This window comes from Aulonocara stuartgranti, assembly GCF_965226115.1.
Source record: "Aulonocara stuartgranti genome assembly, chromosome: 7".
Taxonomy (NCBI): Eukaryota; Metazoa; Chordata; class Actinopteri; order Cichliformes; family Cichlidae; genus Aulonocara; species Aulonocara stuartgranti.
Window position 1 is genome coordinate 26,956,317 of NC_138945.1, and position 19,287 is coordinate 26,975,603.

Genomic DNA, 19,287 nt, shown 5'->3' on the forward strand with positions numbered 1-19,287 from the left:
AGCTGTACCAAACTGCAGTTTTTGCCACTTTGACATGTTGTCTGTTCACAGTAAAATCTTCCAAATGCAAGCACCACACCTCAAATCAACTCAAGCCCTTTTTTCTGCTCAATTGATAATGACATAATGAAGGAACTGCCCCATGAAATATCCTTTGAGTCAATTGTCCAATTACTTATGGTCCCTTTAAAAAGAGGGTGGCACATGTTAAGGGGCCGAAACGCCTAAACCCTTCATCCAATTTGAATGTGGATATTCTCATATGAAAGCCGAGAGTCTACACATTATAACCATGTCCATTATATGACTATAACTGAAATATGTTTCAGTGAACAGGTAAAAAACAAAAAACAAAAAGAACTTGGGTTCACATATATTTGGACAATGACAACTTTTTTCAGGCCTGACACTTCTTCTGTCCTCCACTTTTCCAGGCGGACAAGTGGAGGACAAGTATCTTAAGTACACAATACACAGCAAGCTAAAATATGCTGAGTTTTTGGGTAATGGCTCTGTGTAATCACCTTATTGTTGCAAAACCACTATTTTATCCCTGTCGAACTGTGTTAGCTTTGACATTTTTCAAAGATTTTACTAAAGAAATGGTGACAGATTATGTGTTTTTGTGACAGGCTGCTGTAACAAAAGATATTGGTTTGTAAAAATACAATTTAAAATTGGTTCTTTGTTGCCTGTTATATGTAGACAGAGCACTCATTCGTCCCTTGAGGTTACATTTGACTCGTGGGGAAATTATTACATTGCTACATATACACTGAACAAAAATATAAACGCAACACTTTTGTTTTTGCTCCCATTCCCCATGGGATGGACGTAGAGACCTAAAATTCATTCCAGATACACAATATAACCATCCCTCCCAAACAGTGGTCACAAATCAGTCCAAATGTGTGGTAGTGGGCACATCTGCCATATTGAGATAATCCATCCCACCTCACAGGTGTGCCACATCAGGATGCTGATCTGACATCATGAGTAGTGCACAGGTGTACCTCAGACTGCCCACAACAAAAGGCCACCCTGGAATGTGCAGTTTTGTCTCACAGCAAAATGCCACAGATGCCACAAGCAATGAGGGAGCGTGCAACTGGCATGCTGACAGCAGGAATGTCAACCAGATCTGTCACCCGTGCATTGAATGTTCATTTCTCAACCATAAGCTGTCTCCACAGGCGTTTCAGAGAATATGGCAGCACATCCAACCGGCCTCACAACCGCAGACCTCGTGTAACCACACCAGCCCAGGACCTCCACATCCAGCAGGTTCACCTCCAAGATCGTCTGAGACCAGCCACCCAGACAGCTGCTGGAACAATTGGTTTGCACAACCAAACAATTTCTGCACAAACTGTCAGAAACCGTCTCAGGGACGCTCAACTGCATGCCCGTTGTCCTCATCGGGGTCTTGACCTGACTCCAGCTCGTCGCTGTAACAGACTTGTGTGGGCAAATGCTCACATTCGATGGCGTCTGGCACGTTGGAGAGGTGTGCGCTTCACGGATGAATCGTGGTTCACATTGTTCAGGGCAGATGGCAGCTGAGAATGTCCCAGTTCTTGCATGGCCAGCATACTCACCGGACATGTCACCCATTGAACATGTTCGGGATGTGCTTGACCGGCGTATACGACAGCGTGTACCAGTTCCCACGAATATCCAACAACCTCGCACAGCCATTGAAGTGGAGTGGACCAACATTCCACAGGCCACAATTGACAATCTGATAGACTCCATGCGACGATGTGTTGCACTGCATGAGGCAAATGGTGGTCACACCAGATACTGACCGGTTCTGGGTCCCCAGACCCCCAATAGCGCAAAAAACTGCACATTCCAGGGTGGCCTTTTGTTGTGGGCAGTCTGAGGTACACCTGTGCACTACTCATGATGTCAGATCAGCATCCTGAGGTGGCACACCTGTGAGGTGGGATGGATTATCTCAATATAGCAGATGTGCCCACTACCACACATTTGGACTGATTTGTGACCACTGTTTGGGAGGGATGGTTATATTGTGTATCTGGAATGAATTTTAGGTCTCTACGTCCATCCCATGGGGAATGGGAGCAAAAACAAAAGTGTTGCGTTTATATTTTTGTTCAGTGTATGATACACGTGCACAGGAGGTTGTGTTGCTCCAACATACAGACAGAATCTATTCACAGACACACACAAATACCACGTCTAATCCACGTTTGTGGCGATTAGAAGTGTCTTCCCATTCACAGAGAATCCAGTTTCAAATTTTATTGATCACTTTTGATCACTACATAGTACGACTCCACTTTATATCTCGACACTCAGATTTTGATCAACCACCTTATTTTGAACTCAGACCCCTCAGATCAGAGAATCAGTTACCATCAGAGGTTCCAGAGTGCAGAGTGCTTAAATCAAAGGGGGAGTTATACTTGTGCTGAGGGTTTGCTGTGGGATAAGCTCCAGTTTGATTTTTTCCCCTCCCTCTATATATATTAATTTACTTCTATAGAAATAGACTGGCTTTGTTTTTTAATAATACATGTCATGTCACTATGGATCTTTTGTCTTTTTTCCCTTCGTTAATTCTGTGAAACACATTTTAAGTGTTTTTGAAACAAATACCAAGGGCATTATCCCAGCTGGTGAAGAGGGAAAGCATCCTAAGAATAAATTATGACACTTCTACTTAGTTTGCAATCTGCAAAAGTTGATTCTGTTCATCTGGACGTAGCGTTTTGTGGAAGGAACGTTTCGTCACTCATCCAAGTGACTTCTTCAGTCTCAGCTGACTGTTTCTCCAATCTTATAAACAGTACATTTGCATAATGACTGAAACCAGCCCACTGAAGGAACAATGGGCTGGGAGGTCAGTTCCTTAATCTTAATTATGCAAATTGTCATGACCATTGATCAACAACCACTGATCAAAGACCACTGATCAATGGCCATGAGTACCATTCAGAGAGAGTTGGGGAACGGCTGCAATCACAGCATTGTAAGATGGTGATGTACCCTTAGGCCCCCTCGTCGATTCAGAGATGGTTTTTCCCTTTTCACGTAAATGGCTTCCTTGACTTCCCGCTCAAACCAGCGTTCCTCCCTGTCCAGGATGTGTTCAGGATCCTCATCCTTGAAAGAGTGTCCACTGGCCTGTAGGTGTAAATAGACTGCAGAGTCCTGGCCTGACGAGGTAGCCCTTCTGTGTTGTGCCATCCGCTTCGCCAGAGGTTGTTTGATTTCCCCGATGTATAAATCCTGGCAACCCTCCTGGCACTTAACAGCGTACACTATATTACTCTGTTTGCGTCGGGGGACCCGATTCTTGGGGTGGACCAATTTTTGGCACAGTGTGTTTTGGGGTTTAAAAGCCACAGAGACACGGTGTTTAGAAAAAATGCGTCTCAACTGCTCGGATACTCCGGACACATACAGGATCACTACAGGTTTTTGCTGGGGCAGCGGTTGTCCTTCTCTCTTGGATTGGCTGGAGCTTCCTTTAGATGCTGGGATAACCACATTTACTCAGGGCCTTCTTGATGTGCTGTTCTTCTGCCTCCCTGGCTGCTGTGTCAGTGGGGATGGTATTCGCTCTGTGTTGAGTGACGAAACGTTTCTCCCACAAAACGCTACGTCCAGATGAACAGAATCAACTTTTGGAGATTTACTTTCCTGGATGATTGAGAATGCATCATTAGTTTCTAATCATTTTATATTTGAATATTCATGTTCCAATTATGTAATCTTTTTTTTTTTAGCCACAAGTACAATTTTTCCAATATCTAATGCACTATAACAACCTGCATTGTATCCATTTTCTTCTCCTGACGGTTTATTTATTTTTTGTTAAAATAAAACAACTGAAGGCCACACGTAAATCATAAAAGAACTTTTATTTCATTTTGGATTAGAAAGTTGTTCTGCATTACTCATTACAGTACAAACCAGGAACCAAAATTCAAAGGCTGCACATTGCAGCTGATGGACAGAGTAAAAACAAATTACTTCTCAGGTAGTAGAGTAGGCGCTGAAGAGAAAAAGGAAATGAGGAAAAATGATGGGAAAATTAAATTATCCAAACATAAGCCTTCATAGAAGGAGAGCTTCCAGATTTCCTGCAGCTGATGCTGCAAAGAGTGACTCGTAGGAGAAAAGCATCTCAAAACAGGAGGCAAACATTATTTCACATTTGATTCTCCGTGCACCAAAAACATAGCTGTGACTTAATCTCCTGTGTTATGAGCGGTTTTCTCACACCGGCTGTGAAACCAGGTGCTCAGGGTTCACTTCAGCGTACTTCACACTTACGACTTGGCACAAGACGTAACACAATCAAACTGAAACTGTCGATGCTCAATTCTTGATGAACTGATAAATCATGGATAAACAGAGGGCTCTGAAACAGCTGCGGGCCAGATAAATCTCCGGGAAATCGGAGAATACCACTCGCCTGCAGGCAAAAGTTGTCACATCCAGAAGAAAGCAACGTCCTTTTTAAGAATTGGGAGGCTGGAAGGTCTTGGAGGTGGCAAGCATGGCTCGCACTTTGGCCATCAGATCCTGCACAAAGAAGAAGAGAGAGAAAAACAAAACATGAGATGAGTTTTAATGTACAGCTTTCCCACTAAGACCCCCAGTACAATGTTGCAACTGGCATGGCAAGAGATATGCCATGCCTCGGTGGGTATAATAACAATACAACTAGTAGTCAGTTAGTTTGATCTAAGCAGATCTACTAAATCAAACAGAACCGATCAAAATTTAGGAGCGGAGCAAACACACTGCACTGGAAGGGGACAAAACAAAGCACTTTATTTTGAAAGAACTACAAAATGGAAAAAGTAGATCTGCCAACGCTTTTCTTTTCTTGTCACAGTGTTTTACTTCTCCTTAAAGAGGAATAGTTTCTCCTGTAATTCTTCAGCAAACTATTCCCTGCAGTACGAAAGAGCTGCTAGTAATGGTGTTCCCACTGAGAATCAACCATGCGGCTGACAGACACACAAGTTCATCCGTTTGTTTTTTTGTTGTTGCGTGTGGGATGAATGAAGGCAACACTTTCATTCATTTCATAGAAGAAATAAAAAGCGAAGGAAGGAAGAAAACGAGTATGCAGGAATGTATAAATAGTCACTGAAATGTTACACCAGCCTCAAAGTTTTGTTGCACTGCTATACATTTTAAAAGATTAACAACAGAATCCCCTTAAAGGCAATTAGAAAACACATATATGAACTCCCCGGCCAACCCACACATATCCCTGACAACTGTAAACAGGTTATTTACTTAAAACAATATAATTAATAGGAAGTTGCAACGAGAGTGCACAGCAGGGAAACAGAAACAAAGTGGAAGAAACTGCCAAACAGCAGTTTTTCATTTCCACTTTCTCCTCCTTCACTCTTCAGGTAGAAATGTAAACTTTGCACACCACGGGGGCAAGTGCTTACGCTGCAGAATAGGAAGTGTTAATTTGCATCGCGGTGCACGAGCGATTCATGCACGCATGGACAAATATCCACCCTCGAGCTCTCCTGACAGATGAGACGAATTAACAGCTATAATCACAAGAGGGGGGAAAGCTGTCATATCAAATCGCTCTAAAGGCCGTTTCTCTCAAAACCCTGATGTTCTCGGATATACACAGATAACGGACACGCACAATGACAACGCTCAGAATTATCATCAAGTGGCTGGACGTGTGCTCTAAATACAGCCACAAGTGTCCCGTCTAACTAATGTGCAGCTAAATTCTGGAGGTCTTTGCGTGCTGCACTTCAGTCGTCATGTATGAGACCATGTTGCATGACTTCTGGGACCAAAAAAAAAAAAGTTTGCTCATGAGTAAACAATCAATACATTCATCCATTTTCTTAACCACTCATCCAGTTCAGGGTCGCAGAGGGGCTGGAGCCTATCCCAGACACAGTCGATACAGTATTAACCTAAACAGTCCCTGCACTGCCCCACGTTCTGTAAAGAAAAAAAAAATTACAAAGATAAAATCTGAGAACATCCAAAAACCAGCAGGCTGCTCAGCATCAGTGAGACACAGCACTCTGCTCGCGTCACTGTAAGTCAGCAGTGGCATGTTTAAATCTGGAATCTAAATCTAAAGCTAAATTTAACCAGCAGGAGTCGTCTAATTGGAACGCTTTCCTATTACTAAATTAATTAAAGACAGACACCTGAGTTTGATGTTGAAACTTTTCATAAAGTTCACATTCGACTTTTTGTTTGATGCTGGAGTTTTAGTTGAGTGTGACAGTTAAATTGCCAGCTGTACTTATACCTCTGTAATAATGAACAGGGATACCTGTAAGAAAAGCATGTTTTTTTTCTCCACACTTGTGCATAATTTAAGTCCTTATCATTTTATTATATTTGTCTCATCTACACTGGAGTAAAGACCAACGGGCAGCTGCTACTCCACAACCCCACCACATATACACTTTACACCAACATAGACGACATTTAACGACCTCCCCGCACCTCAGTATACATCAATAAAGATACAGTTTGATAACCACTAGAACAGTTTTGGGTTTTTACACGGGTACCAGCAGAGGAAGAGACCACCCTGACTAACTTCTGACGCACACCCACTCATTTTGTTCTATAAGAAGGCCTGAAGACACACACTGGTCGCTTTACACAACGCAACTACAAAGCTACTTTCTAATTGTGTGTCTGTGCTTTTAAATGCCGTCTGGCTTTAAGCTGAGAAGTACAGCACAGTATTTCCTTATTTGACTGCAAAATTACACCAAAAATGTAAAAAACTTTTCCACAGGAAGCTTTAGTATTAAATGTGAACATTTGTGATATCGTAACATTTGTATGTTGGTAATAGTGGGGAAATTGAAGGAATAGATCGTGCGAGGTGCACACCTTCATCTGCTAAAGAACACGGCCTCTATTTAGACGGTTTTGCTGTTGTGTGTGGGGTGGAAATCAGATTGTGGCTGCGATTATTATTGACCGGCTTCTTTAGAAAACAATGTGAGACTGTTTGGAAGCAAACAGATATCACGCCTGCCTTTCTGTTGTATGTCTGATAAAGCTGTGCCAGAATCCTGTCATGAAATTAAACAAAAGGAAATGTCACACATTACAAGGACAGCTTTATTTTTTCACTGAATTGGGATGTTGGGTTTTTTTCCTCATTAGGACAAACTATTTTCCTTGTATGCTGTCAGTTAACCACATTTACCTGTTTAGGATTGAAACCTAATTTTACAAACACTAGGCCTGAAAAAACTAACATGGAAGCACTATTTATAACTCTCACTGGGCCCTTAAGACAGTTTTAAAACTATAACCAGTGGGTCAAGTTAGGAAGTGAGATTACAGAAATAAGGGTGTCACATGTTTGCTTTTAACGGCAACAACCGTTAAACAAACAAAAAAAACTGTTAGGAAAATCTTGAGGGAGCAATGTAGCAGCCACATGTATTGATTTGCCTTTCTGTCATTAGATCCCCCCCCCCCCCTAAGAAACTATGCAGTGTTTGAGATACCCACACTCCTAATTTAAAACACTCCCGGTCCCAGTGCAGTTCACTGTAAAGGTGAACAAAGTATCTTTCAAATGTACAGCAACAGGGAAGACGGGAAAGAAGAAAGAGGAATACAGACAAACACGAGAGAAATAAGAGCTGGAATGAAGCAAATAGCAACTAGGCACCCGGAGGGAAGCAGAGCCCATTAGGCAGATGAGGATGTGCTGAATTATTCAAGATGTGTTTGTAAAACATCACAGATGGGGTATAAGTAGTTAGCAGTTTTGAATCAGAGCATGTTGCAGCAGCATGTTTCCACCAGCTAGCTTGTGTTGCTATGTTGAGATGAAGGTGGGAGAAGCGACTACGAGATAATGAAAAAGAAACTGAAATAGGACTTTTTTTTTTTGTTGTTGCTGATGACAGAAGAATCAAGAGATGTTCATTGTGGAACACACACACACGGCCAGGTGAGCGAGTTAGTTTCACTTCAGTTGAAGTTATTCCAGTGTTCATAGAAGAGTTAGTGTGAACGCAGAGGCAACAGTATCGACCTGCATTACATCAACTCCCAGAAGCTCTAGAAATCCAGCACACTGCAGCCTCACTGTAAGATGCTGTCTAGTATGTACAGTATTCAATACATGTGAGAGCACCGCTGTGTTTATTAAATGACTTAAAACTGTATCGCCGCTTAATTAATGCATTAGTCACAACCGGAAAAAGAGTATCTCGCCTTTTAAATGGCGTGGATATCGTGATGTGAACCGCTGACTTGTGAAGACCACCTTGAATCCTTAAGATAAACATTTTCACCATCGCTGTCTTAGTATTTTAAAATTGGATGTGAAACTGCATGCCCATTCACTCCTGACTCTGCTCTAGGCTCATCTTTTTATATCGTGTCCAGTTTTACACCTACAGTGAGGTGAAAAAAAGCTTTTAGTCACGCTAAAAATGTTTCAGATCCTCAAACAAATTATAATATTTGGCAAAGATAATCTGAGTAAATACAAAATGTAGCTTTAAATGAGGACTTTATTTATTAAAGGGAAAAAAGTAATCCGAACCTACCTGGCCATGTGTAAAAAAGTAATTATCCTCTTGTGAAAGTATGAATTAAATGATTACTCACATTTATGCAAAGTTGAGTTCAATTTCCCTCACCACACCCAGGACTGATTAATGTCAGACTTAGTGAATAATGAAATCACTTAAACAGCACCTTTCTGACAAAGTAAAGCCTAAAAGATCCTAAAAGCAACTCATCATGCCATGATCTAAAGGAGCAGCTGGAACTGACATCTATCAGTCTGGAAAAGGTTACAAAGACATTTCTAAGGCTTTAGGACTCCAGCGAACCACAGAGAGAGCCATTATCAACAAATGGAGAAAACCTTGAACAGTGGTGAACCTTCCCAGGAGTGGCCGGCCTACTAAAATTCATTTCCCATCGAGGACTCATCCAGGAGGTCACAAAAGAGCCCAGAACAAAATCTAAAGAGTCACAGGCCTCGCTTGTCTCAGTTAAGGTCAGAGCTCACGATTCATAACAAGAAAGAGCCTGGGTAAAAATGGCATCCATGGGAGAGTTTCACAGCGAAAAACACTCTGCTGACCAAAACATACAAAAAGGACACAACACGCACGCACGCACGCACACACACACACACACAGAGGGGCTTTGGAGAGTCTGGACCAACTGACATGCTTGGCATGACCTTAACAAGAGGAGCTATTAAAGTGTGACTTATATGCAAAAGAGAAAAAGCACTGAATGGGCTGCATCTGTCTAAAATCATCACTGATCTAACAGTTCTTCAGGGAGACTAATGATACATTAGAAAAACAAATATTAAACACAGTTGAAGCAATAATCAGGAGGTAGAGAACAAGCCATGGTCCCACTCAGAATCAGAGTGGCTGTTCGCTGCCAAACACACTGAACTACTTGCACATCTTTGAAAACAGACGGACAAGTGCTTTACCCTGGGCACAGGGGTTATCGCTGGAAATTACAGCTTCTGTGTTGGCTCAGGCAGTGTGAAGAAAATAGCATAACATCAGCTTCTATGGACAGTGCCCCCCCCCTAAATACCATTTGCTCTTCAACATAAAGGTGCAAGATTACACTTTGCTAAAGTACCAGAAAAGAAGCCTGACTGACACTGGGAGCACCTCCTTCAGTCAAATGGGAATATTTTTGATATTTTCCTCTGATGAAATTAGGGCTGCCACAAACGATTATTTTGATAGTCAACTAGTCACCGATTAGTCAACTAATCAGATCATGCATCCATTGGACGTACAGCGTTCAGCTTATTGCACCAGCATGAATCTGCTCTTATATAACTATCATTAGCTTACAGCTTTAAGTGTTTAAGGTATGTGGTAACTAAAAATAAAGACAAGATGGTAGTTTATTAAATTTTAATGAAATTTGCAGATTGTTTCGGTGAAGTTTAATAAACTCCTTGCTATCTAAAATATAACAGGACACCGGAGTAAACTCTCTACCATCTCACACTTCTGATAATCAGCTGTCTGCTTGACGTTTATTCAGCTGTCTAAAAACTATAACTTTAATCTCAGCCAAACCGATTTACTCAGGAACAACTAAAATACTAAAAAAAGCCAAACAACAACATTTTTAAGTTATCTAAGTGACTTATATATATTTAACCTGAGTAGCGAAAGACGGCGGTGGGTTTGAAAACGATCTGTCGGGAGTCCGGGGTTCTCACCGGCTCTAGTGAGCCTTGCCCCCGGCTAACACTCGAGCTAGTGGGTAACAGACGTCTCCGAAAACGTCGGAGCGCTTTTGAAAATATGTGGTGTCTTGATAAACTGATCCGATATTTGAGGTTTACACAGCTACATTCTTGCCTGAAAATATGTTAAACATTTATTTTGTGGCCCAAAAAGAATAATAAGAGTAATATTAAAACTAACTAGCTGTCGCCATTGTTGGAAACTGAGCTGGGCTGCGCTATGAATTCTGGGACAGAGCTACTTCTTCTTCTTCGGGGTTTAACGGCAGCTGGCATCCTTGTACATGCAGTGCTGCCATCTTCTGTTTCAGTCCGTTATTGCACTCTTAAATCCTACTACTTATTCCTGCATCTTTTGTGATCTTACAAAGCTTCAAACGACACGTCGACTATTAAATCAGTCGTCGACGATTTTGATAGTCGACGTAATCGTGACTAGTCGACTAATCGTGGCAGCCCTAGATGAAATCCAGCAGGCTACACATGAACCTGCCCAAGACTGCCACAGTGAATGCATAGTCATAAGAGTAAAGAATGGAGGTGGAAATAAAGATGAGATGGGCTGCACGGACACAAAAAGTGTTGGAAGAGGACACAGATGTCACCGTGAATGCCTGAGGATATGACAAACTCCCGTCAGACGAGATGACCTCCAGCCTCCAGAAGCGCGGCAACAGAGGAATAGTCCTGCATGATAACAATCTAAAGCACACAGCAGACACACTGTGATGTGGTTAAGTACGTCACCTAATGTCAATCCAATATACCTTTGGAAGATTTTAAAGAAAGGCAGAGCAACATAAACCCTCCAGACTGTTTATGAATAATGGCAGAACACTTCTCCAGATTTGGCGCCACATAAAAATCGATGCGAAAGACGATTAAAAAAAGAAAAAGAAAAGTCAGTGGACAAACAAAGTACGGAAGAAATAAAAGATCCAAGTTTACATGCGAGTAAACGCTCTGTTCAGCTTAGAGAAACACATTCCCAGTAAGGTGACACAGTTCTGAATAATCAGTCTTTTAGGTGATATTGCACAGGGCTGTACTCCCACGTTTGACACTTTATGTTTACCTGCATGCTAGGTTTATTTCGCTCAGTTGGAGGAGAATCCGTGTATCAAAATAATGCATTGCAGAGGCAAGTATAAATTAAATTACTGACATTTAATCAGAGAGGTTTATGGTGATGTAGACTTAAAAATCAAAGTACGTACAGACATTTTTAGGCTTCTCAAAGTTCTCCTAAGGTTTTCAACAGCAGTCAAATACAAGTAGATTAGGAGCAAAACAAAGAAGCTTCAGGAAAGAGATAAAAGCTACATAATAAATATGAATCTAAATGAGCACAATGTCCAAATGAGGACTGACAGGACTCAACAGTAACTGCTCGTGTTTTTGCACTTTTGTTTTGTGGATTTTACAACAATTTTAAGGAGAATCATTAAACAGACATTAATAAAGACAGTGTTTAAGAATATCAATGATCTCTGTGGATTATATAACGCTTCGTCTGTAGAAGTGATACGCGTGAATGCACTTAATCTGAGGTGCACTTCTGAAAGCAACAAAATAGTGGCTATAAATTGTCTATAGCAATTTAAAAACATGCAGGCAAGGACAGTGCCTGCCGGGGTCAGAATTTATTGGCGAGCCGTGTGTGAGGTTACACTGTGAGTTACGGGTGTGTAGCACTTACTCAGATGCAACTGTTTTTCATTTTTCGCACCCAAATGAGACAAAACACCAACACAGCCTGCCACTTATCTACATTAAACTACACATGTTTCTTTTCCAAATATTTATTTATAAGTGACTTATGTATGTATGTATGTATATATATGTATATATTGTACTATTCTTAGTTAGCGTATTGTCTGTCTTGTCTTAATGTTGGTTTAAAATGGAGCACTGTAACAAAAAATAATTTCCCCCAGGGATCAATAAAGTATTCTGATTCTGATTCTGATAAACAGGCCCAATATGACCCAGACGCACTATAACAATACAGCAATAATTATGTGACACCAATAAACACGTTGGTTCTCCTTTGGTCTGGAGGTGCCTCTCACTGTCAAAATCAAAGGAGAACCTGATGCTACGATGTGCTTTTATATTTTGAGGCATTCTGTGCTTCAGCAGCTTGAGGAACAAATACCCCGTTGCATAAAACAAGACCGACATTTTTAACTCCAGTAATCAGAGTTTGTCTTGGAAGAACATGAGCAGTCTGCACAGAGCCGGAAACTGTTCTGGCAACACAACGCCATCAGTTTTTGGGAATGCTGAGATGCTGCACAAGCGCTAATTTTACTGTTGTGTTGTTTTGTGTGTGTTCGCAGAGTTTTCAGCCATGCAGCCTATTTGTCAGCCACAAAATGAAAGGGTGGACTAACTGGCATTGTCCCGTCTAGAAAACTACAGGATAGCTGCTGTAATCCATGTCAGTGCCACCTTATCAGGCTGCATCAGAAACAATTGTATGCAAATGTTGGATTACTGTTAAATGCATGGCACTGATGTAAGCAGTATGTAAAATTCTCTCAAGCGCGTGCACACACACACACACACACACACACACACACACACACACACACACACACACAGTATTTTAACATTTGGTTTAGTCAACTGTCAGAAAGCGGCTACACGCAGAGCTCTATGTGCAGTTACTGTAATTTTACAGCTGGAAGTGTCTATGCTGTGCTCATCACTCAACAGGAGACTATGGGTTGCATTAGGGCATGACGACAGTGGCAACTATCCAATCAAACCTTTTCAGTAAGTTTTCTTTGGGTGTTTTTTATTAAAACAGAAAAGAAAAGCCTGACAATTAATTTTTTTAAGCAATTTGGGGAATGTGACTTCTCATCCTGCGCTCCCAGGATGAGATGCGCTGGGCCGAAGAGCAATCTGGAGCCAAGATGCACTGCCACGACGAGAAGTGATGAGAAGCAAAACTGACACAAGGTTCAGCTTTTAAGTTGAAGCGGCAACTTCTTAGCAAACACTCGCTTATTTACACATCACGTGTGTCGTTTAGTGCCAAGCAATCTGGAGCCAAGATCCACTGCCACGATGAGAAGTGCTGTTTGTTTATTAAAATAAGAGCACATGTACCCCAAACAGTGGTAAACAAGACCTCAGCAACACGGTTCAACAATGTTATCCAACAAAACACTATTAGAAACCTGCGCCATCAACCGGTCAACCATCAGTCGACTATAAACTTAGCAGACACTTTTAACAAATCGAGGCCATCTACAAATCCGTTCTCACCGCTTTGTTTTGACAAGTGTTACTTCCAAGGTTATGAGAGAAATGTTAAGTTACATTTTTATCCAAATCAAAATTGATGACAAGTCCCAGAGGCAAGCAAAATCATGACGGTTTAATATCGGTCGTTCGGTGGCAACGAACCAAATTCAATTTGCTGCGGATGATCATTCAATATGGCTGAAACCGAGTGAACCTGGAGTCCGCACAGTTTTCTTAACAACAGTTTCAAACTGTCAAGAAACAAAATCAGACCGGCAGTTTTTCTCCAGGGATGATGCATGAGATTGGATTACACTGCCACTGAATACAGAGTGCAGCTTTATCACATTTGCACCACATATAAATGTAAGACATCGGCCTCCCCATGGTTCAAACAAACAAATATAGCACACCGACGTGCTGTAAAAACACACAGAAGGTACCGGGAGAAGTGGATAAATATAAAATGAGTTCAAGTCAAAAGCTCTAAAAACTAGCTATATTTTGGTGTATGAAAGAGAACAGCACTTTCCATCCTTCCTCTTTGCATGATGGAAACAAAGAACACCACTAAGTACTTTCATTGGATGGGATGGAAAAGTTCAGCAGGGGATGCATCTGGGATAAGAGCAAAGAACAATACCTGAGTTATTTTAGACTGAACAGAGGATACTATGGATGAGGACACTGCCTTGTCTTTCTCCAGAGAACCACCCCTGAAAAGAAAACAGAGGAGAAGGACACAAAAGAGTCAAAAAGCATAAAATCAATCATGTAAACAGGAGAGAATATTCAATATTTATGATGTTTCTCTGAAATGCCCAAAGTTCGACAGGCATTGAGAGCGATAGAAAGAAAAGATGGAAGGAAGGAAAGAGGTGAAAGAAGTGTCCTGTAACACTGAAATTTCCATCTAGAGTTAAAAGACCAAACACAGACAGAGTATTTAATCATGCAGACAAATTTCAGGCCTCAAGTTCAGCTTCACGGCTCCTTCCGAAGCTTAAATGTCTCTACAGTCCAGCATTTCATAATTCATCAAGAGATTAAAAAAAAGGAACAAATCATGTACAAGTTGATTGAACACAACAGGTGAACATAACTGCAGAAAAGACCGCTGCTCATGATAAAAAGTTTAGCTTTTCTTCCTCTCACGAAGATGGAAGATTTCAAACGTTTGTGTGTGTGCACGGCACTCAGTATAAAGTACTACCTGCCCCTCCCGCTGTTATTATGGCATCATGATCTAGTTTCCTTTCCCCGGAGAAAGTAAACAGCAAAACCTTTCATGCTTTCACCCACAGTTTAGGAAGGAAGGGCAACAAAAGACTGTCTTCTATTGGAATGACTCCTGCATCTGCCAGGATAATTGCGCCCCACATGAAAAGACGAGCATTTACTAAATCTATGGAAGAAAAAGCATTCTCCTTCATAACAAAGCACATGAGACGGCTGATATACTGGTTAAGCAGAGCTTTTAAAAACATTAAATTATGGTGCATGCAATACTTCAGTTTGAACATAAAAGGAACTGTTGTGTTTTTCCAATTTTGCAGAAGTCAAAAATATTTACATTGTTTCCTGTTTTCCCAGAAGCCTGTTTTTTAATGACGGCAGATTTTAAAAGTTATGCTGGGTTACACAAACTAAAGACTGAAAAATTAAACTTTTAAACTACAAAACAAGTGAACATCCACAAACGCACTGGTTGGTATCAGCTAGAAGGCATGACGCTTAAAATCTGGAAACTTTGCAATAAAACTTTGGAAATAAAAGAGGTGGAATTTAAAATATTGTTATTTTGTAATTAACAGGCTCTATTTACCAACAAGCCACAAGTTCATAATGAGTCCTTCTCTTTTAGTAAGATATTGAAGTGAACAGAGTGCGCCTGGCCAACATTTAGTCTTCTTGCATTGAAAAGTCAACACGCTGCTAAAGTGGCAGACTACCAACTGCAAGTCTTATCAAGTCTGTGGCCAAGATCATTAATGCGCTTTTGCCCTTGTGACCTTTAAGCTGAAAGACCCAAGCTGTGCGCTGTGATATCAGGAGAGCAAACACTGTTCAGTAGAAGGAGTTTAGAAACAGAAAAAAACTACAACAACATAAAAATAAACATTTCTAAACATTAGTCAGTGAAAAAGAGTGCATCAGCATAACCTCTGTTAGGTTCTTAAATCGGCAGCAGCTGGAGTGTTCGATTATCAGACCTAAAGGAACAATCTATTGTTGCAAATAAGAGAGATTTAAATGCAAGAATACATCTTCTCATTTACTTGAAGCTAAAACAAAAACAAAAAACCCCCAAAACAAAACATTTAAGCCTTCAGTAAAGAGACTTTCATTTACATCTACATGCTGGATGCAAGCTGGATTATTGACAAGCGTCTGGAGGGGTTACCTTGAGTGAGCCAGGCTGGAGGCGGGGCTCGCTGATGGAGACAAAACTCTGCCGGGTGAAGAGTATGGTGAGAACGAGGAGGCCGCAATTTGCATCTGTCCTGAGGATGCCAAGGAGCTCCTCTGCTGTTCAGGAGGAGACCTGACAAACGCAAGAAGAGCACAGCAGGAGCTAAAAACTAAAACGTCTCAATCAGATATTAACACTGCACAATAAACAGTGGTGGTTTGTATCTGCCAAGCCTTGCATGAAATATTGGTGTACTCAAAACAAAATGTACAAAATAAACGTCTTTAATTATAATTTAACTGAGCATATGAACTGCTGTAATATACACCCTTAACTTCACAGGCCAATTAAACTCTATTTAAGAGGCATTTTGCATAGTTATTCCCAGTCTCTTACTCTGGTTTGAACAATTCCCTGCAAATTTCATTCAGTTACAAGATTTTTGAGGATTTTCTTGCTTGTGCTGTTGTTTGTTTATAATATTGTAATATTAGTATTGCCTTGTGGTAACAACTAGTCCATTTCATAAGGCTTCATTCTTTCATCATTATCGTGATGAGAGGTCTGTTTCTGGTTCAGCTCTTTCTTTTGGACGGATGCCTTAAAAATCTTTAGAGACTCTTTGGTATGTTGCAGATTTCCCAGGTGAATCAATGACAGGAGGCTGCCCAGTGCCTAAAGCAGTGAAACGCTAGTGAGCATATTTTTTTTTAAAAAGACTGTACTTTTATTTTTTGTAACAATGCCTATTTATCTGTCGGTATCAAGCGACTGTTGTACAATTATAAAGACAAAACTATATTTACTGGGATGAACTCTGCAATGCATTTGCCAAAACTTCCTCATGCCCTCCCCTTTTTGGGGAATCAAACTGTCTTCGAGTTACATGAAGTTGGCCTTAATGACACATGGAAAACCTTGAACACTGATAACGGTTCCCCCGCTGCTTTTGTAAAAATAAAGAAAACTGAAGAATATCAAGAAAATATGGACTAACCACCCAAGAGTCGCATCATTAGTGCCCCTTCTCAGCTTTAAAGGCAGCAAAAATCAATGTTTTTAGTGTGAAAACAAAGCTGCATGTGAGGACCTATGACTTGTGAAGACACCTGCTGTTAGATTTACCTGGATCTTGAAAGCCCCCTGGGCAAGTTGGAGCTGCTGCTGGGATGATGGTGTTCCCGCTCTTTCTCCTCGCGTCTCCTTTCTGATGAGTTGCCTCTTCTGTCTTTTCTCCCTGGGGAGTGTGAACGGGATCTGGACAGAGAGCGGAACAAAGAGAATGAAAGATGGAAGAAATCGTTAAATATCAGAAGGCAGAATATGAGAGAGAAGCAAATGAATTGGAAATAAAGAAAAAGAGGAGAAGAGTGAGGCAAAAACAAAATGATAAGCCTAATGGCGTTAAAGTGAAAAAGAAAAAAAAGGCGACATGAGGGCTTTGCACAACTGAAAATGAAGAAAAGATAGGTTTGAATAAGACTTTCAATTATTTCAGTAAACTTTTGGAAGACCTGAACGTGGTGCAATTTACAGATAAACACTGTTTAAATACTGAGGAACTGAACAGGAAAAAAAATCATTATTCAGTTCATTACTTTAATACAAGTTATATAAAAGGACTCACAAAATGGAAATACTACTTTTATTCTTAACTAGGCAGAAAAGCATTAAGTATTCATAAATATTTTAAGAAATTAATAACCTTGTCAGATTTCTTTCCATAAAGGGCAGTCAAATTTATTTTGTCCCACTGCCTAATATGCAGAACATGCATGCCATTTACAAACACAGCATAGCAAGGCTGGAAAATGAAACAACCAGGATAAGATTAAGAATACAGCCTGTGTGTGTGCGTCTCTTTCCTATCACAATGTTCTAATAGTTGAACCTCTCAGTTCAGTTACCTTGCTCAAAACAAACAAACAAAAAAAATCCCCAAACCCCACAAATCTGTAGAAAGGCAGCATAAACTCAAAGCAAAACATAATGACAAAAAAGAAATAACAGAAGCTTCTTTTCAGCCGCCTGTGGCTGGAGTGAGCAGCATCACTGTTGCATTCACTCTGACTTTTTTGTGGTGGATTAAAAGAAATAAAAAAAGGCTGACTTTTCAGTGGGAGCGTCTTACCTGGACCTGCGGGATCTCCTGTAGGCACTGGGAAGGGAGTGTTTGCTCTTTGATCTCGATGCTGACCTGGATCTTGACCTCCTCTTGTGTTTTTTCTTCTTTTTGTCTTTGTCTCTCCCTTTGTTCCTATCCTTGTCTCTGTCTCTCTGTCTGTCCCTGTCTCGATCTCTGTTTCGATCTCTGTTTCGATCTCGATCTCTGTCGCGATCTCTGTCGCGATCTCTGTCGCGTTCTGGACCTTTGGAGGAGGTAATATACGAGGAAGATGATGACGAGACGGATGGGGGCTCCCTGCTGTGGTGGCTTCTATGGTTCTCCACAGACAATCTTTGATCCTGAGCATAAACAGGTGGTGCAGGGGATACTTGAGGAGGTGCAGGATCCACAAAAGCAGAAAAAGCTTCTTGCAGCTAAAGAAAGACAAAATGAGGACAGAGAGCAAACAAACGTCAGTTTTATTTTGTTGTTTATTTCCCCCCACATGCACAGTACCTTCCTATATCTGATATTGTGGACAATTAACAAGCTTGTCTACTTAAAAAGATGAAGGCAATGGACAACCCTGGCTGGAATGTGTTTACCCTAGCTGGGGGAACACTGTGCAAGTAATTAGGTTAACTGGTGACAGATCAGTAACATAACCGGGTATTAAACGAGCATCTTAGAGAGCCATTGTTTCTCTAAAAGACAGGCAGAGATTCACCAATCTGCAAAACACATATGTCTACAAATTGTGGAACTATTTTAAAATCCATGTTTCTCTGTACAACTCTGAAGACTTTGAATATATAACATCAAAAGATTCCTGGAATCAGTATTGGATGCTTGTGATCTTCAGGGCCTTGAGTGGTACTACATTAAAAACAGGCATAATTCTGTTATGGAAATCACTGCATGAACACAGCTCACCGTGACATTCACAAATGCAGGTGAAAGATTTATCGTGAACAGAAGCCACAGATAAACATGAACCAAAAATGCCACTCTGGGCTAAAGCTCATGTAAAATGGACTGAGGCAAAGTGGAAAACTGTTGGTCAAATTAATTTAAATGTGAAATGTCTTTTTGGAAAACATGAATGCTCCGTCCTCCAGACTAAAGAGGAGAGGGAGGATGTGGCTTTTTCCAAAGCAAAGTTCAAAAGCCTGCATCTCTGATGGTAGCTTGCATATCTGGAAAGGTGCCATGAAAGCTCAAAGGTATATACAGGTT

General features: G+C 40.9%; 1 protein-coding gene across 3 annotated transcripts in view; it reads right to left on the reverse strand.

Moving 5' to 3' along the window:
- Positions 1-3,874: 3,874 nt before the first annotated feature.
- The window catches only part of sfswap (splicing factor SWAP), a 55,805-nt gene continuing 40,392 nt past the window's right edge, over positions 3,875-19,287 (reverse strand). For all 3 annotated transcript variants that reach the window (XM_082542408.1, XM_082542409.1, XM_082542410.1), the window contains exons 15-19: positions 18,076-18,485; positions 17,070-17,201; positions 15,936-16,076; positions 14,175-14,247; positions 3,875-4,560 (exon numbers count right to left, since the gene is read on the reverse strand). In XM_082542408.1, the coding sequence (XP_082398534.1) occupies positions 4,495-4,560; positions 14,175-14,247; positions 15,936-16,076; positions 17,070-17,201; positions 18,076-18,485 (822 nt within the window). In that variant the 3' untranslated portion in view covers positions 3,875-4,494. The remainder of the gene's footprint in view (positions 4,561-14,174; positions 14,248-15,935; positions 16,077-17,069; positions 17,202-18,075; positions 18,486-19,287) is intronic.